The sequence below is a fragment of the Tarenaya hassleriana genome, unplaced genomic scaffold (assembly GCF_000463585.1).
Source record: "Tarenaya hassleriana unplaced genomic scaffold, ASM46358v1 Cleome30, whole genome shotgun sequence".
NCBI classification, from domain to species: Eukaryota; Viridiplantae; Streptophyta; class Magnoliopsida; order Brassicales; family Cleomaceae; genus Tarenaya; species Tarenaya hassleriana.
In genome coordinates, this window is record NW_010966178.1 from 1,694,327 (window position 1) to 1,716,423 (window position 22,097).

General features: G+C 31.8%; 1 protein-coding gene and 1 pseudogene across 2 annotated transcripts; one reads left to right on the top strand and one right to left on the bottom strand.

Annotated features, from left to right (window-relative positions):
- The first annotated feature begins 4,815 nt into the window (after positions 1–4,815).
- On the top strand, positions 4,816–7,644 carry LOC104820458 (annotated as a pseudogene).
- A 5,924-nt stretch (positions 7,645–13,568) lies between these two features.
- LOC104820410 lies at positions 13,569–15,997 on the bottom strand. Of its 2 annotated transcripts, XM_010550847.2 has the most exons (4): positions 15,566–15,992; positions 15,366–15,487; positions 14,644–14,802; positions 13,618–13,838 (listed from the first exon to the last, which is right to left on the bottom strand). In XM_010550847.2, the coding sequence occupies exons 1-4, from the start codon at positions 15,809–15,811 to the stop codon at positions 13,751–13,753; spliced, it is 615 nt and encodes a 204-aa protein (XP_010549149.1). In that variant the 5' UTR covers positions 15,812–15,992; the 3' UTR covers positions 13,618–13,750. The 2 variants fall into 2 exon arrangements, with proteins under 2 accessions (XP_010549148.1, XP_010549149.1); XM_010550846.2 differs by having other exon boundaries at positions 13,569–13,838; positions 15,366–15,997.
- Between the last annotated feature and the right edge of the window lie 6,100 nt (positions 15,998–22,097).

Sequence of the window (22,097 nt, forward strand, 5' to 3'; positions counted from 1 at the left end):
AATAATCTAAATTTGGTCGGTATTAGAAAACCAATAATAATGTATTAAATTAATAACCCTTCACAATAAAATATTGGTATACTATTAAATCGGTATAATCTCACTCGTATTTAAATTTTATAGATATTTTATTTAATTTAGTCAAATTAATGATATACAATACTAATCCTACTACTTTTTTATTTGTCACATTATATTCTAAATTCTAGATTAGTGTATTATTTATCATCTTTATACTAAAAAACTAAAAACTAATATTATATCATATTTGTATGCTATATATATTTAATAACAATAATATTGGTTCAACCACCCATATGAAACTAATCTATTTTTATTTTTTATATGAACTCCACCTTTTATCTGTATAATCTCACCAATATTAAAATTTTATAGATTTCTATATAATTTAACCAAATTAATAAAATAAAATAGTAATCTTACGACTCTTTCATATGTCTCATTACATTCTATATTTGTGTATTATTTTTTTACAAATTAAGATTTGACCACCTTTGTATTAAAAAATCTAAAAACTAAGATTATATATTATTTATGTGCTATGCAGAACAATTTTCATCGGACCCGACAATTTTCCCGTCAAAGCAGAGATCCTTTGTTTCTCTCGATTCACATGATGATGATGGGCTCGTGAATATATAGATGCTAGTGGGAATTAGTGTCATTAGTAAAATTAGGAGAATTAAATATTTTAAGACATTGAATAACGTGAATATAAAATATGACCGTGATGATAGTGTAATTAGGAAAATTAGAAAAAATAAATGTATTTTAAAAACATTGAATATGGTGAATAGAGGGATGAAAGAAGAATGAATGTAATTAAGACAATTAGAGGAATAACTGAATGGATGGATATTAAAAAGAAAAAATAAGGGCTCTATTTAAAAAAAAAAAAAAGAATCAATAGAGATACATCCGGTAAATGAAAATTAATTACTCGTTTGATAATGTTGTGATAACGCCCTCTATTTTTTTATTGAAAAATTAGTTGCTCTTCCTCATTTGACTCTTGTGAAAAAATCAAAATGCAATCTTTCATATTCCTCATAAAAAAGTACACGTGTCATCCTCTTGTTACGAACTGTATTTTTATATATAAAGATATATATATATATATATATAAATAAGATAAGATTTGGTATTTTTCTCTTCAATAAATATGTTTTTTACAGCAAATCAAAATTTTTCAAACGTATAAAAAATATAAATATGCATTTCAAACAAAAATTTGGTATAACATCAGAATAAAATAAAAAATAAAACAATTTATAGTAGTTGGAATTTGAAAACGTATCAAAACTTAGGAGTATTATCTAATATTAACTTTAAATTTAATAGTCTTTAAGATATTATAAAAGTTTGAGAATGACATTAATGAAGTAAATGGGACACGTGTCATCACCATATGAATCCATTGTACTTTTATATATATAAGATTACTAATACATTATTCTGTTTTACCAAAATATATGTAGGCAGTCCAAAAGAATATAACTTAAAACATATATTTGTACAAAAATATTAATTCAATATACTTTTTTTTAAATGACCCAAAATACTGCAGTAAAAATAAATCAAGGAATACATGAAAAGACTTTATTGATATAAATAAATTACTAGGTTTATTAACCAAATAGAGAAAGGCTACGTGATAATAACACTTTAATATTTTTATTAAAGAAAAATATTAAACAATAACAGCGATATTTTCTATATAAAACAATGATATATTCACGCTAATGGTATCTTAGTAACAAAAATACGCGTATTAAGAGGGGAAAACAAATTGATATTAGGGATGAATGTTTCAGTATTTGATTTAGTTTCAGTTAAGAAATTATTAGATTCAGTTATTTTGTCTTTATAAAAATCCGTACCAATCGATTATTATATCGTATTCGGTTTTGTTCGCTTTCAGATCGATTCAGTTTCGGGTTTTATTAAAAAAATATTATAAAAAGATTTGATTTTTTGGATTTATTTTAAGTTTTGTTTGTTTCATTCCGTTTTAATTTAAAAAATGATAACGAGTTTTTCGGTTGTGTGCAATTCGATTACGAAGAACCGTATCAATATACCCACCCCTAATTCATATAACAAACAGAGAAAATTCTCACTATAAAATTTGTCATGAAAAAAAAAACTCTAAGGTAGATCTGCTATAATTGTTTTGTTTCTTATAACTTAAAAAAATTATTTTAATGAATAAGAAAAATAAAAGAAACCGGTATTTTTTTTAACATAATTGTTTTATTAGAAAATTATTATAACCGCGTCCGCGCATGTATTTTATTTATAACCCTTTAAAGAATTTAATATTTATATTTGTATTTTGGCTATAAATAATTAAATATCATAAAACTAATTATAAAAATTTTCAAAAGCTTGGGCCTTTATGGGCTTGCATGACTTAAGTATATGGACAAAGCGTGTCCCAATTTTAGCCCAATTACGGAATAATTTTAGCACGCTTTTTTTTTACAATTAATTAACGGGGGAAAATGCATGCAAGGATAATTGATAATATTAAAATTAAGATAGAATATGTTTTTTTTGTAACGAAGACAAAATATGTTGTTTGAAAATTGAAATGATACATACGTGTAGTGAAGTTTATTCTATCTCATGGTAAATAATGCAAAGTTGGTTTATTTATAAATAAACTTTTTAATAATTATTTCAAATTAGACAAAATATTTTTCATTTTTTCAATTGGTTGTACAAAATAATGCAAACCCTGATTAGTTTTTTATTTATCTATACAATTTTTTTTTATCTATATCATCTCTCTCAATCTCTTATATCTTATATTCTCATTTGCTCAGCAAAAATCGATATTCATAAATTAATAATAGTCGGAAATAGTTGATAATATGATATCAACCTTACATTCATGGAACTTCATAAATTAATAGTTCATAAATTAATAATGAGGAGTAGGAGCTTTTGGGACTTGAAACTTCAGAAAGTTGCTAGGAGTGAGAGAAGAGGCTCGGAAATTTATTAAGATGCAGGTTAATGACGGGAAATCAACGCATTTTTGGTTGGATGATTGGACCGACCTAGGCCCCTTCATCAACTATGTTGGGGAGCTTGGTCCAAGATTGATGCGGATACCTAGATCGGCGATCGTTCGTGATGCTGTTGTTGGGTCTTTATGGCAGTTTCCGGGTGCCCGAACAGACGCTATACAACAAATACACTCGCAACTAGCGGGTATGGAGACACCAACAGATGACAGGGGCACGGATAGACCCCTGTGGAAGCATGGAAGGTGCGAATTCAAGCCAACTTTCTCAACACGGAAGACTTGGTGCCAAATGCGAACACCAAGGCCTCGGGTCTCCTGGCATTCGGCTGTCTGGTTTCGAGAGTCTGTACCACGATATTTTGTTCTTTTGTGGCAGGTTCTTCAAGGCAGACTCCCAACACGTGACCGACTCATACGGTGGGGAATGAATGTTATTCCTACTTGTTGCCTTTGTGGGAGTGGCGAGGAAACTCACGACCACATTTTCATGCGTTGTCCCTATAGCGCTTCGCTATGGACGTCATTTGCAAACAGGTGCTGGAGAGACCCACCTACAGGGCTGATTGAATGTATCCCTTGGCTCACGGCGAACACCAACGACACAACAAGGGACCGACCTATCATTGTCAAACTCCTTTTTCAGACGGTGATATACACTATTTGGCAGGAAAGGAACAAACGCATATTTAAGAATGAATCAAATTCAGCGGAGATGATCCGATGGAAGGTTGACAAAGCTATGCGGAACGTCTTATTGTCACTATGGTTGCAGCAGCAAGGAAGAACATGCTCAATTCTTGAGAATTGGTACTACCTAATGCGCCAAAACACGAGTAATCTCGATTGATTGATACTACTTGTATGATTTTATCATTTTGACCACTTGCTTTGGGAATTCCTTGTATCTTTTTTACCTTCTTACAGGTCTAATGACCTGGTTGTACTGAACTCTACATTTTGATAAATACACTCACATTAAACCAAAAAAAAAAAAACCTTACATTCATAAGTTTTTGGGATAAACACAAAAAAACCTCATAGTTTTAAAATTTCTTAAAAAACCATATATTTTCAACTAATTATTTTAAACCATTAAATATATTTTTTTAACTAAAAAGACGTTTTTCAAGTTTATATTATTTAAAATGACATGACATTAGAACTTTGGAACACAAAAATTTAAATCAATCATTATTCAAAAAAAATATCCATATATTTTACATTATTATGTAAACAAAAAAAATTTATAAAATATTATTTTACATTCACTTCATCTTAAACAAATTTCACCAAAAAAATTTATCATCAAATTTTATCTTTTATAATTTATCTTATGGGCAAATCTCAATATATATGAACGAGAGTAAGACTGGAAGATAAAATAAATTTATAGCTTTAATTCTTTTTCAAATTTGTCGATTTTATAACATTATTTTTTTTGTTTCTTTGAATTTTTAGTGTTTTTTCATAGATATAAAAATATACAATGGACAATTTGATATATAATTTTACATGCTACTTCGTTTTAAACCAAAAGAAATTTAAAGATTGGCCTTTTTTAATTAAAATAAATATTTAATGGCTTAAAATAATTAATTAAAAATTGATGGACTTTTTTAAGAAATTTTAAAACTATAATTGAGTTTACACAGTTTTTTTTAAAACGCGTTGATAAAATAGAAGAGCATGTATTATATCATTAATACAAAATTAAATCAATTTATTTTTAATTACATAATTTCCACTTGGATGAAGTTCGCCCTCGGTCTCCTTCCGATGTGGTAAATCGATCATTTCTGATAAACCCTAGTTTACTTCGTTTCGCGTTTCGATCAATCCCTAGAGATCGAGCAACGTCCTCCAATGGATTCGCGCCGCGGATCTCTCGCCGTCCCCAAAGTCCGTCGCGTTGGTTTCTTCACGTCCGACGAGCCGCCGCCGCCGCCGCCTGATCCGCAGCGACCGTGTCGGACTCAATCCGGTCCGCCGGAATCCACATCTTCGCCGCCTATTTCTGATTCTGCCGCTGGTGACTCTCTTTCTCCGGTCATGATCCCGCCAGCGCGTCACCACTCCGACAACCTGGCCTCACGCGCCGCGCCCGTACCGGTCCCTGGTCCCGCCGTTTTCCGCCATCATTTTGGCGAGCATGATCTACGCGTTGGGAGTTACAACCCTGCGGATTCGCTTCTCGGGACGTCGCCGCCATCGAGCCGCAACGGTGGCGGAGAGTATTCTGAGGATTCGGCTTCCTTATTCGGGGTCCAACGGGGCGATTCAGCTTCCTTGACTCCAGCAACGAGACCTCCGCCGGTTTCCGAAGCCAAAACTACAATCCCTTCGGCTTCGGAAGGGAATACAAATGTTGGAGTTTCTGGTTCGTATTCATAGATACTGTTACCTGATGAATTCGAGGAATTGCCTTAGCTTCTACATTAGTCCGCATTGATATACGCGTAGCATAATGAATTCTGGTCGGCATTAAGATTGATTGAACGATTAGCTTACAATTTTAATTGACCTTGTTATGGAGTAGTAAAATGTTTTAGCTGGATCAAGCGTTGTTCTTCCTATCTCTAGTTTTAAGGTTTGGTATTAGGATTGGTGTAATGGTTGACTGTGGAATTATCAAAAGCAGATCTTCAAGCTGATTGCAAAGTCAATTCGAGTCTAGCAACCTATGAGCTTGTGGTCACCGACTCTCTGCGAATAGGCAATTATAGGGAATTATGGAATATGCTATTAAGCTTGTTCATATGAACAGACTGATGCCAGTCATAATGTTGCAGACATGTCATTCCTTGACGTATCTCATCTGATACTTGACCTAATGATGCTGGTGCAGTTATGCATGGCCTCAGGGTCCTTCTGTTAATTCCATACAGTGGTCGCCTACTTTTATGTTCTGCATCTCGTTAGTTACTAAGAGAAGATTGTGCAGGAAAGATATATAGATGCTAGTGGGAATTAGTGTCATTAGTAAAATTAGTCTAAAAGCGAAAACCACCAAGGCAGAAAGACGTGCCTTGCAAGATGCACAACGGGCTGCAAAAGCTACTGCGAAAGGTTCTAAAATTGCCCCATATACGTTTTCCTTTTTTTTTCCGTTATAGAGCTTCATGAATGACAGCTTATTGGAATTTGTCTTCCTTTTTTATGTTAAATTTAGCAGAAGGAAACCGACCTACAGATGTTTCTGTGGGAGCCGTTCCTGGTAAGGCTGCCAAGCAGCCTCCACAAAAGAAAGACAAACATCCCGCTACATCTTCTATTGCTACTACCGAGAAGAAAGGTGTTGATCGAATGGTAGAAAAAGACAGAAAGAAGGATGTCCCTCCGACACAAATGCAGTTTGATGATAAGAGTCGAGTGGAGAAAGCTAAGAGGCGTTCTGTTGTTGGACAGACTGAGAGCAAGAACAGAGTAGAATTGTTCCGCCATCTCCCTCAATACGAGCGAGGCACACAGCTTCCAAATCTAAGCTCCAAAATTTTCACCCTCGATACCATACATCCTGCTGTCTATAAGGTAAACTTACTCATTTATGTGTAGTGTTTGAGCTTTTCAACCGAAATGAGAGGGTTGAATGTTGAAAATAGGCGGTTGAAAATAGGAGACATGATCAAATCTTTCTCTCGGTGATAAAACCCTTAGATAACATGTGTATATAAACCTTGCTTGTATTTCTTTCTTAGGTGGGTTTGCAATATTTGGCTGGTGATATATCGGGAGGCAATGCCCGGTGTATTGCGATGCTCCAAGCATTTCACGAAGCTATGAAAGACTATTCTACTCCCCCGAACAAGATCCTAACCATGGATTTGACCGCCAAAATAAACAGTTACGTCTCGTTCCTGATAGAGTGCCGTCCACTCTCCATTAGCATGGGAAACGCAATCAGGTTCCTGAAGAGCCGGGTCTCGGGTCTACCTGTAAACCTATCAGAATCAGAGGCAAAAGCTTCACTCTGTTCTGACATTTACCGGTTCATAAACGAGAAGATAATTCTTGCAGACAAGGTGATAGTACAGCATGCGGTGAAGAAAATCAGGGAAGGAGATGTTATTCTGACATATGGGTTTTCCTGTGTGGTCGAGATGATTCTCTTATATGCTCACGAAACGGGAAAAAGATTCCGTGTCGTGGTTGTGGATTCTCGCCCTAATCACGAAGGGAAAAAACTACTCCGTAATCTGGTGAGTAAAGGCCTCGGCTGTACATACACTCACATAAATGCCGTTTCCTACATCATGGGCGAGGTTACTCGGGTTTTTCTCGGGGCCTCTTCCGTCTTCTCGAACGGGACTCTGTACTCAAGGGTCGGCACAGCTTGCATTGCAATGACCGCTCATGCTTTTAGCGTTCCAGTCATCGTGTGTTGCGAAGCATACAAATTCCAAGAACGAGTGCTCCTCGATTCTATCTGTTCCAACGAATTAGGTAATACTAAAACCTCTTAGGGGTGGATGTTTTGGTTTTCGTTTGGTTTTATTCGGGTTTTTGTTTTTCGCCTTTGGATAACCTATGTCCATTCGGTTTCTGTATTAAGTTTTGTACGGTTTTTTAACAGCAAAAATTCTCATTTTCCAATGAAGTTTTCGGTTTTTCCGGTTACTTTTATACGCTGTTTGGATTCGGTTTTTCGGTTTTAGAAAGATCATAACCATTCGTTGTTTTTATGGTTACGTGTTATCTGGTTCGGGTCGATTCGGTTTATGCATAACCGAACCGAATACCGACCTGTAGATTTTTTCTTCTTCTCAAACCAGATAATGACAGAGGGCACAACCGTGTGATTTCACAGGCAATCCAGACGCTATAGCCAACGTTAAAGGAGGGATAGGCATAAAACTTCTGAATGAGAGGAGTAACAAGGACGAAAAGCTCCAACTTCTGAATCTAATGTAAAACCTTCATAACAATTCTAGATCGCCCCGAAGAAGAAAGTTTCGAAATTTATCTCAACCCTTTCGTTTTTTTCTTCTCTCGTTCTCAGGTACGACGCAACGCCATCAGAATATATATCAATGGTCATCACAGATTACGGGTGTGTACGTCTACTAAATACGTTAAACTTAGGGGTTCTATTATTTAGGTTTTAGGAAAACTATACCCATTCAGTTCTTATACTGGATTACAGTTTGGTTCGGTTTTTATCTATAAAAATCCTAATTTTTCAAACAAAATTCCGGTTATTTTTATGTGGTCCGGGTTTGATTTTTCGGCGTTAGAGAAATTACATGGATTCGGGTCGAAATGGCCACACTTATATTCTGAGATGCATGATTGTTATTGTGTGATTGGGATGTCAGATTCCGACGACGAGCGTACCGGTGATAGTACGTGAATACCGGAGAGATCACCTATTCCTATGAAGAAAAGAAGAATTTTTCAGGTTCGTTGTTGAAAATACCATTTAACAGTTGTATTTTTATCTTTCACTAATAATAAGTCCCCACCAGGCAGGAATACGAACATCGTCTTATATTTTCTCTTTGTATACGAAGTTGCGGTTTTTTTTTTGGGGTTAAATCTTGTGGAGGGGTTATTGGAAATGTAATTCTCATTCTTTCTTCTTTTTTTTTTACGTCACTTTGAGAATTGTTTTCGATTTGTTTTCTCCGGTTACACGAGGGGGGAAAAAAGAATAATATTTGGATTGCATTTGATTGTGTGTGTTCCTTTTTCTGCATTTTGAGAATTTGTAACTAAAAAACATGTCAAGGTGGGATGGTCATTCCGGTTTAGGAGAGATATTGAATCCCATATAACAACTGTTGTAAGCCAAGATTGGATCCTTAAAAATAAGGGTAAAAAAATTTCCCAATTCAGATTCGAATAATTTCCATCTGAGGACCTTCTGGACGTAGTTAAACCAAATGCACCTTGGCTTTCGTATTATATATATACTAGGATTTAACCCCGCGCCCATCGCGCGGGTTATAATTTTTTTTTAAAAATATAATTAGTTTTAAACTTAAATATATTATATTATATTTTTGAATTTATAATTCATATTAAATCAAAATGATAAATAGTTTTTAAAAATATTGAGATAATGGTATTTTAAAAAAATGATTAAAAATAAAGATTGGAGTAATATTTTTAGAAAGAAATTTTTAAAAAAAACTGAATTAAAACAATTTTATATTGTTAAATCAAAATAAGTTTTTAAAATTATTAAGATAATGAGATGATGTATTTTTTCAAAAGAGATTTGACATAACTTCTACTCATTTATATAATAAATGTATTCACCCATAGATTTTAAATAATTTTATTAGTTTTAAAATTAAATATAAAATATTTTGTTTTAAAATTTATAATTCATATTATTAAATTAAAAAAAATAGTAGATAATAGAATTATGTATCTTTTAAAAAAAAATAGTTTGTGAATATTTTTTTTGAGAAATAGTTTACAAAGATTCATTTTCGATAGAATCAGAGGTTTGTTCCCGATGGTAGGAGCTGAAGTTTCAAATAAATCATCAATTATCAGATCCAAATAGATTCTAAGAGGACTCCTTCTCTATGACTTTTCACTCGGAGTATTTACTTTAAGACTCGATTCGATAAGTTTATGAAAAATCTTCGAAACAAAAACCCGTTAACATCTGGGAGACCTTTATCCAACCAAACTGATATTTCACATTATATCTCGTTAAAACCTTAATAATTTCTACAGTTTTTTATAGATCCATTTCAAATCATAAGATGACGCAAATATGCGTAGAAAAGTTATTTATTATATCTTGACCATATTTGTCAAAATCGAAATGTTAATAGTAATAGTGAAAATTGAAATTTATATATTTATTTAATATTTTTAAGTTGACATATTTTTATTCTATTAACATTATAATATTTTTATAGTTTTATGTTTTTTGTGAAAAAATAAAGAGTTTGATTCTCAAAAATAAATAATAGAAAAAAAACTATATTATTGTTATTATATATATTAGAGAAAAATAACTATTTTGAAAATAATTTTTTTTGGAAAGGTGAATTATTTTTATAATTTTGTTTTCTGATGGAATATATTAATTTGCTAGTCAATCGAAAAAATAAAATTAAATGGACAAATATAAATGTTAATATAAATTATATAATTGAATTAAGATGAATATTCAGATTTCCGTACCAAACTTATTGACAACAATATAATTTGTTATGAGACGTTTTGTTTGTAATTATCGAAAAATAAATTAATATTAAAGTCAAGTCGATTAAATGCAAATATTTAAACCGATTAGTGTCTTTACGATCCTATGTATCGATTTCTTCACGCTAATTTTCATACTTTTTCAAATTTAGGAATGAATATGGAATGATTAAATATCATTATTTCGTTAACTTTTTATTTTAATGTTTTTTGTGTTCACTTAATAAATAGAGTATTTAATGACAATTCTTGGATTTTGGAATATATGAAACCCAAATAAAAAGCTTTTGGTAAAACATATCAGTTTATTCATTAATCGGATTTTACACTCTCTCATATAATTTTCTCTATTATAACATTCACTTTACTCGTATATTTTTAACACCAAATATATGTATCAACTTATATATATCACATGTCATATACGAACCAGATTCGTTCGATACATAAAAATAAACAACTATAATATATATATATATATATATATATATATATACCTTATCCATTTTAAATATACAATAATCGAGTTATATTAAAAATTTTAAAAATTGATATATAATTGATTTGATGAATGTGTATCAAATGTGAGTTTATTAAGTAATAAAGTAAAAAGATATAATTTTATTATCTCTTGTATTATTTTTCTAGATTCGGATTTTCAACCCAACTAATATAATAATTAGGTTATATATCTACTTTGTTTTGTGTCTAATTTTTTGGTGGATTTTGTTTTTTGCCACTTTCAAAAGATTAATGCTAAAATATAAAATTATATCAATCTCTACATAAATAAATTGAATATTTCGTTCTTGAAATATTTCTAATTAAAACTATATACAGATGTTGATTTGAACAAACCATATTTATCTACTCAAAACATGAATATAATATATAAAAATAAATCATATAATGATCTTTCATTATTTTGATTGACATCATTTATTTTTCGTTGAAATTTTGGAATAATTAATGTCATATATACATTATGTGTGTGCATATATATATATATATATATAATTATATCAAAAAACTAAAATTTTTCGATTTTGACATTTGTACTTTAGTTTATTTTTAAACATGAACGTTGATGGATAGTTTCGAAAATCTACGTGGCAAATCCATCCTTAGTTGACACATCACTTTCCACGTAGAGAAATAAAAAGTCATGCTATTTTCTTATTTAAAAATAAGTAATAACAAAAATAAAAAACATATACATATGTATATATATTCATATCATATATATATATATATTCATAATCATATATATATATATATATATATATAATCATGTCATTTTTTATTTAAAAAATAAAAAATAATTAAAAAGACAAAACATATATACACATATATACACAGACATACATATCCATATATATATATACATATTTATATATATATATATATATGGATTTGTATATGTATATATGTATAAACATGTATATATATAGGTACGTAAATATATCTATAAATATCTATAAATATATATAAATATATATATATATATATATATATATATATTTATATGAATGTATCCGGTTTCGAAATTAGTCTAGACCTTTTCCAAGATATATGGTTATCAAAAAAATATATGAATGTATATATGTATAAGCATATGTATAGATAAATATCAGACATGTTTGAGCCCGTTCCAACAAACCATGATGTGAGTCGTGGCCTATTTAGTAGGTTCTTAAATACCCAAAAAAAATTGTACGGAAATTATTTAAACAAATAAAAGTGAAAAAAAATAAACGAATAAAAAATCAGACACCTTCTTGCTCTCGCTCTCTCTCTCTCTCTGCTCTTCCAATGGCGCAAGTTCAGATCATGGAAGCACACTGAATTCAAAGTAATGTATTCGTTTTCGTCTCCTCTTTTGTCTTCCTTTGCTTCTGTTCTTTCTTCATTGAACACTTTCAAAAAGCTTGTAACTTTATGTTCTGTTTTCTATCTTTTTACTCTGAAACGGATTCGAATTGCATACCCTTAAACAAAGAAACACCTTCAACAGCATCACCAGATTTTCTAAAATCGAGTTTATAACAATCATATTAAAGACCTATAAAAAAAGTTCATGAAAACCACCAAAAACGCCATAATTTCCCAGAATTTAAATCGTCATAACCCATCAAAGTTAGAACAGAAAAAATCAAAACTTTATATGATTACCTGAGAAGACAAATCAGCAGCGATGTAAATAAGCGAGGATGTGATGCTCTTCATCAAAACCGGCCTCGATTTCACTGGAAGAATATTAAACTTATTCAAAAAATTAGAGAAAACTAAAATAACGAAGAAAAAAAATGAAACAGAACATATTGTTTATCTACGAAGTTCGAATCATTTTCAACAACAGTTTTTTTTAAAAAATTGGTAGATTTTAATCGATTAAAATCTTTTTTTGATTTCGGTTTTGATGTTAGCGAGGAATTTGTGTAACACTCATCAATTTATAAGCAATTTTAAGAATAAATGCATTTAACTTATATTAAACTTAAAGAAAATAATAAATGATATTCGTTGAATCGGATAAAAATTAATTGAATCTGTATAAACGGTTAATATTATAGATGTATTGAAAAAAAATCAGAAAAATTGTAATTAATATAAATTAACAGTCAATGTATTTCATTTGTTAGAACTAATAAAAAAAATTAATAAATGAATGTATTTAAATAAGAATAATTTCGATTTTTGTTAATGTATAAATAATTAATGGGGAGATTTGTAACCTTTCATATTCTAAAGAGTAGACACGTGTCATGCTCCCGTTTCACGGAACTGTACTTTTATATATATGATATATATATATATATACATATTAAAAAAATTATATTTTTAATAGGAACTTTTAAATTAAGCTAATACATTAAATAGAAAGCGTTGCCTATTTTAAAAAAATAATCTATTTAATAAATTTTAAACAATAATCTATTTAATAAATGCAAATAAATAATGATAAACTAAAAGTAAGATATTAATTTAATAATAGATTTTTTTTAAAAAAAATTATTAGGGGAACATGTGTTAAAGTAACCCTTCGTATTTGTATATGTGATGCATTACTCTATATCAATGTATATATATAAATAAAAAAAATTATTAGGGGAATATGTATTAAATTAACCCTTCGTATTTGTATATGTGATGCATTACTCTATATCAATGTATATATATAAAAAATCAATATATAAGTTAATGTATTAATGATAGATTAACTCTTCTCACCTCAAAGTGAATTTACTCCTATTTGAGGACACGTGTCAAGCAAAGTAGATGAACTCTACTTTTATATATAAGATATATATATATATATATATATATATATATATTTAAATCAAGTTAATGGAGTTGGTAGGGGATTTGATTATAATTGGAAAAAAAATTTGACTGAATACAATCGAGAAGATCCAATATTCTAAAAGTATGTTTTCTTTAATTCGAATTAAAATTCGATAAAAACATCGAATCGAATAAATATAATTATTTCAATCCTAATGCTATCGGCAGGTGGTGTTACTGTGTACTTCATCGGCTTGGTCTTGTTCTCCAAATTATGGCATGAGGACTCGGACATATTTTGTACGGCACTTTTGCTGTCGGAATCTCTGGCATCCTGTCCACCATCCGAAAGTTTCAGCAAAAACAAAAAAATTCAAAACAAAAATACACAAAAAAAAATGTCAGAGTATATTATTTTATTTTATTTTTTGTTATATATGTCAGTGTATATTATTGTTTGGATAAGTTTTTTAGAGAGACTATATTTACACTTGTTTTTCTAATTAATATTATATGACCACCCCAAATAGGGGTGGACGATCGGTCGGGTTCGGTTATTTCGGGTTCGGATATTTCGGATCGAAATATTCATATCCAATCGGGTATATTATTTTAATCGGTTCGGGTTCGGATTGGGTTTGGTTCGGATCGGGTTCGGTTCGGTTTATCCAAACAAAAAAACGATAAAAATGACAAAAACAACATTAAAATACATGCATATTTCGTTTTTTAATATACTATGATTATAAAACAATATCATTATACAATTTTTTCTAATTAGATTTAGAATATATTACATATTAATTGATGATATATAGATGGATAAACGGATATTTTCGGTTATAGTTATTTTGGATTCGGTTTATTCGGTTTACGGTTATTTCGGATTCGATCGGTTATTTCGGGTTCGGATATTTCGGGTTTGAAATATTTATATCCAATCGGGTATATTATTTTAATCGGTTCGGTACGGTTCGGATATTTATCGGTCGGGTTCGGTTCGGTTATTCGGATTCGGTTATTTTGCCCACCCCTAACCCCAAGTATCAAGAATCGTCGAAACCACCATTGTATTTGTTTTTCAAAATTATGCATTTTGGGGATTTAAAAAGAAGAAACAAAAAGGTTAGGGGTCTTACTGCAAACCAGAAATTTCGATCTGTGAAAAGTCAAAGCTGGTAGAACTGTCCGGACTTCCCCGCGGCGACCTTACGCCTTTTGACCTCGCCGCCGGCGACATCTCCGGCGACGGTTGCTTCACCGCCAACACTTTGCATTCACAACTTCTCATTGCCCATCTACACAATCATAATCGTAACTTTAAAAAAATTACTATCTTTTAACTCTACTGAATTATAAATTTGTCACTTTGTATTCAATGCTATTAGGTCATTTTTGCCCTATCTATATGTATCCATTCATTTTGCTCTATCTGCCCATCTACACAAATCATAATAATCATAACTTAAGAAAAGGATATAATATTTTATTTAATAAAATATTCTTATATTTATTTTAACTCGATCGACTATTAATTTATCAACTTGTGCAGGGTCAATGTTCTTATATTATTTTTGCTTTATCTATTTTGTATTCATTCATTTTGTTTTTGTGTGTGTGTATGTATATATATATATATGTTTTCCCCTGTTTTATACATAAAATTTGCAAATTAAATTATTTATAGAAAATTTCCATAAATGTTAATTCAACAAAAAATAGCATAAAAAACTGGACTTAGTGGGAAGTTTTAATTCTTTTCCATCTTCGATAATTACTTCTTGGTATGAAAATGTGCATCTAGGGGGAGGTTAGGTATTTCGGAAAAACCCCGTAACTTTGGTTTCGATCAAAATGGTACCTGTAAAGGAAGCTGTTCTGATGGAGACCAACGAGAAGCGTAGAAGCACCGATCTCTCTCACAACCTCCGCGATCGTTTTCCCATCTTCATCTCCTTCTCTGACAATTATCTCCGTATTCGTCTGCAAAAAAGGACTCAAATCAACCGAATCATTGGTTTCAGACCCCATACTTTTAAATTCGATCAATTTAAACCCGACGTTGAAGAAGTCGTCGCAGATTTGCCGGAAAGAGAGGGCGAGGTGGTATCCGCGGAGGCGGAGGAGCCGAGCTGCCGCCAAAGCCGCCGGAGAATTCTTCTTCCGGCGCCGCGGCGGAGGAGAGAAGACGTGGAGGAGGACGATGACGTCACCCAGACGCAAGAGATTGTGCAGTGCCCATTGCAAGGCCGTCTTCGCCGCTTCTTCCTCCTCCACCACCACCACTATCCTCTGCATCTCTCCCATGGATTCTCTCTCTCTCCCTCTCTCTCTCTCTCTCTAGATACTAACAAAGAGAAAAAGGGTTTCCTCTCTCTCTCTCTCTAGATAGCAACAAAAAGGAAAAGGGCTTTCTTCTCTCTCTATGTCTAGATTTTGTTCTGATTGGAAGTGTTATTAATGGGTTCGGTTAATGTTGCAATTCTTGTGATTTTCTCTCCATGTGTATCCGAGTTCCCACATGTATATATAGATACATTATACGTGTATATGTGTGTATAGATTACATAAAATGAGGGGGGGGAAAGTTTTTTTTTTAATTATGGACAAAAGGGTATTCATTATATATATATATATATATAATGGAAATGCGTAGGCCAAAGACTAATAAAAACATGGACCATGTTTTCTTATTGGATAAGAGTGAATGTGTTGCCACCCAGGGGTGTACATTTTTATCCGAGATCTACGTATTTCCGGATATCCTCTCTCGCGGCTATTCGAGATTTATTAGTCGTGAGATAATGAGATAGAGATCGGGTTGTGTGAGATGAAAAACTCAAGTTTTAAGTTCGGGGTTGAATTCGAGAATTTTACGACGGGTTATCAAACGAGTACCCAGTAAAAAAAATTATAAAAATATCTTTAATTTTTAATATATTTACAAAAACACTCCTAACTCTAATTCACAACATTTGCTCTCATACTCTCTTCTTCAGAAAAGCGATCTCCACAGTTTGCAACTCTCTCGGCCTCTCTGTCTCTCTGTCTCCCGCGGATTGACCATTGTTTCTTTGTCACCGCTGTTCGATTCTCCTCCGTCTCTATCGTTCACTTTTCCCCTGTCTCCGCTGTTCGATTCTCCTCCGTCTCGTTCGCTTTTCCTGTCTCCGCCGTTCGGATCTCCTCTGTCTCCAAGTAAATCTCGTCTCAAGTCTTTCTGTCGTCGCCGGATCGACTTCTGTTTTTTTCAGATTTTGTGGAAAATCATTGAATTCATCTATCACACATGTTGAGGTTGGTCCGAATACTCACATCTAATCTAGATGTGTATATTCTTTTATTTGTGCAGGTATGCTCTTCATATGTGTTCAAGAATTATGATGATACATTTTGGATTTATGTTTTAGATGTTGAAAGATTGTTTTGGATGTTGATGTATTTTAGATTTTATTCATCTTATAATTATGTTGTTGTTGTTAATGTATAAGTATTATAGATTTGCACAGTTTTTTTTTTTAATTATACACCGGTTCGGATTTGGATCTTGTGAATACCCGAGTCGTGGATACCCGGATTTTGTAAGATAAAGATCGCGATATTACAATAAAAAATCCGATGAGATCGAGATGAAGTTCGGATACCCTCACTGCCATCTTAAAACTATTTGGCAATATTTTTTACCTCTGCAATTAAGTTTGTTTCTTTCTAAAAGGAGTTCAAATCGAAACATTTAAATCTTATACATTCAGAATAAGCCTCGTTCGTTTTTGGATCTAATTTTAATTTTTTTTTATGGATGCTATCATAATCAAATCTGTATTTAATATCTAATATGAGAAAATTATCGTGTTTATTTTGGCCAATGTTTTTGTGGTTATAGACATGCACATTTTTCATTAAATTGTTGTAAGGATACCTTTTAGAGTGGCATTAATGTAAAAAAAAAAAGTGTTGCCTTTTGAGTTTTACGTTAAAAAAAAAAAAGAGATATTCGAAATTAAATCGACATTAGAAATCAAATCGACATTAATAACGAAAATATCTGTGGATTGCATCACGCGTTCCTTCTGCGCGTGTGCTGCCATCCCCTTCGTTTACGCGCTTATTGTTCTCAAGGACTTTTAACATTATAGATCTCAAATTGGTATGGGTTAGATGGTTTAACCCAACCCAATTATTATTATATTTGGATTATTTTTTGGGTTATAATTATTTTATAGGTCAAATGGATTTTAATTGGTTTTAATGGGTTAATCCAAATAATCTATTAAACATTACATTCTTTAATTACTAATTTAGTTTTGATTAAATAAAATATTAAAAATATATTTATAAATAAAGTCAATATATTTATATTTCAAAATAAAAATTGAATTAATATGAATTATTTATTCAAATTCGATATAAAATTAAATGTACAAAAATTATTTAAAAATAAAAATTGAATTCAAATCAAATATAAAATAATTAAAAAAACTGATTTTTTTTATTAAAAATGAGAATTTTATAATAAAAATCAAATTTGGACCGAGATAAATCTATCCAAATCGAATTTGGCTCCAAACGGATCGATTCGATCCGAATCGAATCCGGTTCAAAATGGATCGATTCGATCCGAATCAAATTCGACTCGAAACGAATCAAAACGGATTGATTTGATCTTTTAATTGAATTTGACTCGAAACGAATCAAAACATCAATTCAATTCGAATCAAATCGAATTCGACTCGAAACAAATCAAAACAATCGATTTGAATCGAATTCAACTCAACGGAATCCAAACATATCAATTGTATCCAAATCGAATTCGACTCGAAACAAATTAAAACGGATCGATTTGATCATTTAATCGAATTTGACTCGAAACGAATCAAAACAATCAATTCGATTCGAATCGAATTCGACTGGAAACGAATCAAAACATATCGATTTGATTCGAATCGAATTCGACTCGGAACAAATCAAAACATATCTATTTGATTTTAATTGAATTCGACTCAAAACGATCAATTCGATCCAAATTAAACCGAATTCGATTCAAAACGAATCAAAATAGATCGATTCAAATTTAATCAATCGAATTGATTCGAAATGATTTCGAAATGAACTTAATTTGAATCTTTTATTTGTATATATTGTTTATTTTATTTGTTGGATATTGATATTAACGTAATTTAATATATATATATATATATATATATATATATATAATTAAATTAACGTATATAAAATCATTTTTTTAGTATTTTAAAATTACGGAAAACATTTCTTTTTAAATCCTAAAAAAAATAGGATGATAATCTAATGGAATATTTTTTTTTAAATTCTTGTTAGAAAAGATTTAAAATATTAAAGTGATTAAATGAGTTTTATGGGTTTTATGGATTGACTCAATCCATTTAACTATTGTTATTGGGCTAAACGCCCAAACCGATAATTTATTAAAGCCTAATCGGTTATGCCAATATGTCATTACTAGCTTTTATTTATTTTTTTTTTCTTTTTAAAATGGGTTTTTGTTTGGCAATATATCCGCAATACCCTTTGACTGCTATTCCAACTTCTGATACTACCCTTGAAACAAAAAATTAAACAAAAAAGATTCCTTATCATAGCAAATGACACAAAAAAACCCCAAACATTTATGAATAGACCAAAAAACCTGATAAATTTTGAACAAAAATCTGAAAGAAAAAAAAATAAAGAGAAGCATGGTAACATCTCTCTCCTCAGTCATGTCTTCTCTCTCTCTCATCAGTCACGTCTTCTCTCTCTCTTCACTCATGATTCGTCTCTCTCTCTTCTAAAACTCGCGATTTTTCTCAGCCACGTCTTCTCTCTCGCTCGAAACCACCGAACCGTTCCCGTAAACTGCCCTAAGTTTCATTTTCTCTCGACGCTCTCTCTTTGGGGAGACAGAAGAAGCAATGCGCGACTGGAAAAAAATGGCAAATTCAGGGTTTTCGTCACATTCTTCGAGCGAAAGTGACAGCCATATGGAGATTTCGGAGTTAGATGGACACAAGGTAAGTTAAACTTCAATTTCTTTGCAAATTTCGGAGTTAGATGAACATAGTTGTTGTTCGATTGAAGTGTGAGTTGGGAATTTGAAGGATAGCGCATTAGGGTTTTGGGCATTTTTGAAATTTGGGGATTTCGAAATAGAATTTTGGTTTGAGACTTTTTGATTAAAATCGAGTGAGATGGTTGAGTTTCGGTCACAATGGATGAGTTTTAGTCAAATAAGACAATTGATATAGGACAGAACACGGTATGGGTCGATGGATGTATAGATTGTCATGAAGAATCGGATGACCTAAGGATTCAAATGCTATGATCTTACGGTCACAGTCACAGTTTGTATAGTCACTAGGTCACAGTCTCAAAGGTCTCAGTGTCATGTTTATATAATCACAAGGTCACGCTTTTGGAAGTCGGACTATGACTCACAGATACTATAAGTGTACTCGGTCATATAATCACAATCACACAATCACAATCACACAGACACAATCACACAGTCACGTGGTCACACGGTCACGATCCCATGGTCACAAGATCACATGATCACAGAATCTCAAGATTTGATGTTGATTGTATTTACTAACATGTATTGTTTTATTCTGTAGCACATGGATGAGGCGATGTATGAACTCCGAACCCGCGTTATAAAGAATCACGTGACCTTCATTGGATGCAATTACTTGGTGTGTGACACCATGTTTGCTGAGTTAATAAATACATGGGCCGAATCGGGAGATATGACAACTTTGGGCGATCTACAACCATACTTCAATGGAAGGCTTCCAATTGGCTGTGCAGAGACATCGTTGATCAGCTACGAGGGATTCGTGAGTGTGCTTAATATTCTCAGATTTAGCAATGATGAAATCAATTGCAATTGGATTGCCATTAAAGTGGATTTCAGTGAGAAAACTTTGGAAATCTACGAGTGTCAAGCCAAACTGCAGGAAAAGGCGATAGAGGCAGTTCAAAAACTCTGTCATGTCGTTCCGAAGTTGTGTTGTCTCACTGGGTCGGAAGCTTTTGCTGATGGAGATATATTGGACATTGAGTATGTGCAGGATGTACCCCAAAACAATAGGGAAGAATGCGGGGTTTTCGCAGTGAAGTACATCGAAGTCATTTGCCTTGCCAAAGAGCGGATGCTATTACCGTTGATATGCAATGACAATGTCACGCTAATCCGTGAACAACTACCAATAGCAATATTCGCTAATGGCAAGCCTCAGAGGTTTAAGAAGAAGAGAGAGTGAACGATTTCTAAACCTTTTTTACATTTATATTGTTTTGAACCCTTTTTAAGACTACTTTTGTTTGTTTGACATTATCTTTTTTATTAGTATTTATGTTTGTTTGGATTAAGTTGAAAAAAATCTTGGATTCTTAATGTTTTTATAGAAAATTATGGGGTTAAAATTTAATAGATGAAAATTAGGGGTTAAAATTTGAGAGGAAAAAAATATAGGGTTAAAAATTGGGAGAAAAAAATTTTAGGGTTAAAATTTAGGAGGAAAAAATATAGGGTTAAAATTTGGAGGAAAAAATTTTAGGGTTAAAATTTGGGAAGGAAAATAAATATAGAGTTGAATATTCAAACTGGGACCTACAAAAAATCTGGCGAATTCTGACTATTTCTTCGTATGGGTCTCACAACATATTTCGGTCACAATGGGTCACAACCGGTCACAACTTTCGATCCATGCGATTTTTGTCAATTTAATCAGTGTACAACGTCACACATACCTCATAAGCCTATTTTATATTGATTTGAACAATAAAATATGGGTTTGATGATTTTTTTGGTTTCAAAGTTGGTATTCAAAATGTGTTCCTATATGTTTCATATTGTTTTATGAGTGATTTTGGCAAAATTGACATATTTCTTTTACAAACCCATTTAAATAAAATTAAATTTTGCCTCTAACACTATATATTTGATATATACACTCTGATAAACCATCCTCAAGCTTTAAAATTCAAGTTTGGTTTATATTTATCAATACATTTCGGTCACGGGTCACAGTCGGTCACAATGGTCACACAGTGTAAAATTGCACTTCGGTCACATGGTCACATGCTGGTCACAATGGTCACAACGTTGTCTCATGTGAGTCAAATCATATAGTGTCTAACTTAAACCAGATATATGTCAAAATTCATCTTCAATATTAATACATCTTTATTATGGTATAAACACAATATTATATATCATTACATTATATAAACACATTACAATATCATTAACCAAAGTTCTTTGACATTATTGTACAAATGTCTTGCAAACACCTCATAATACCAATACACCACACAATTATTATACAGATTTTCAACATTGTCGATGTTTTTCACTCCAAAATAGTTGTTCTCTCTGACATTGTCGATGTTGATGTTCCCGCTACACATTTGATTCTCTTCCATGCTTCACCACGACCAAGATACCGATTTTGTTTAAGCCTCCCACATTGTCGTTTCTCATCCATTATAGGAGGCATAACCATAACATTTGCAACATCCGATAGCCATCGGGGACCACAACATGCTTGTCATTCCATAGGTAGGTGGGTTT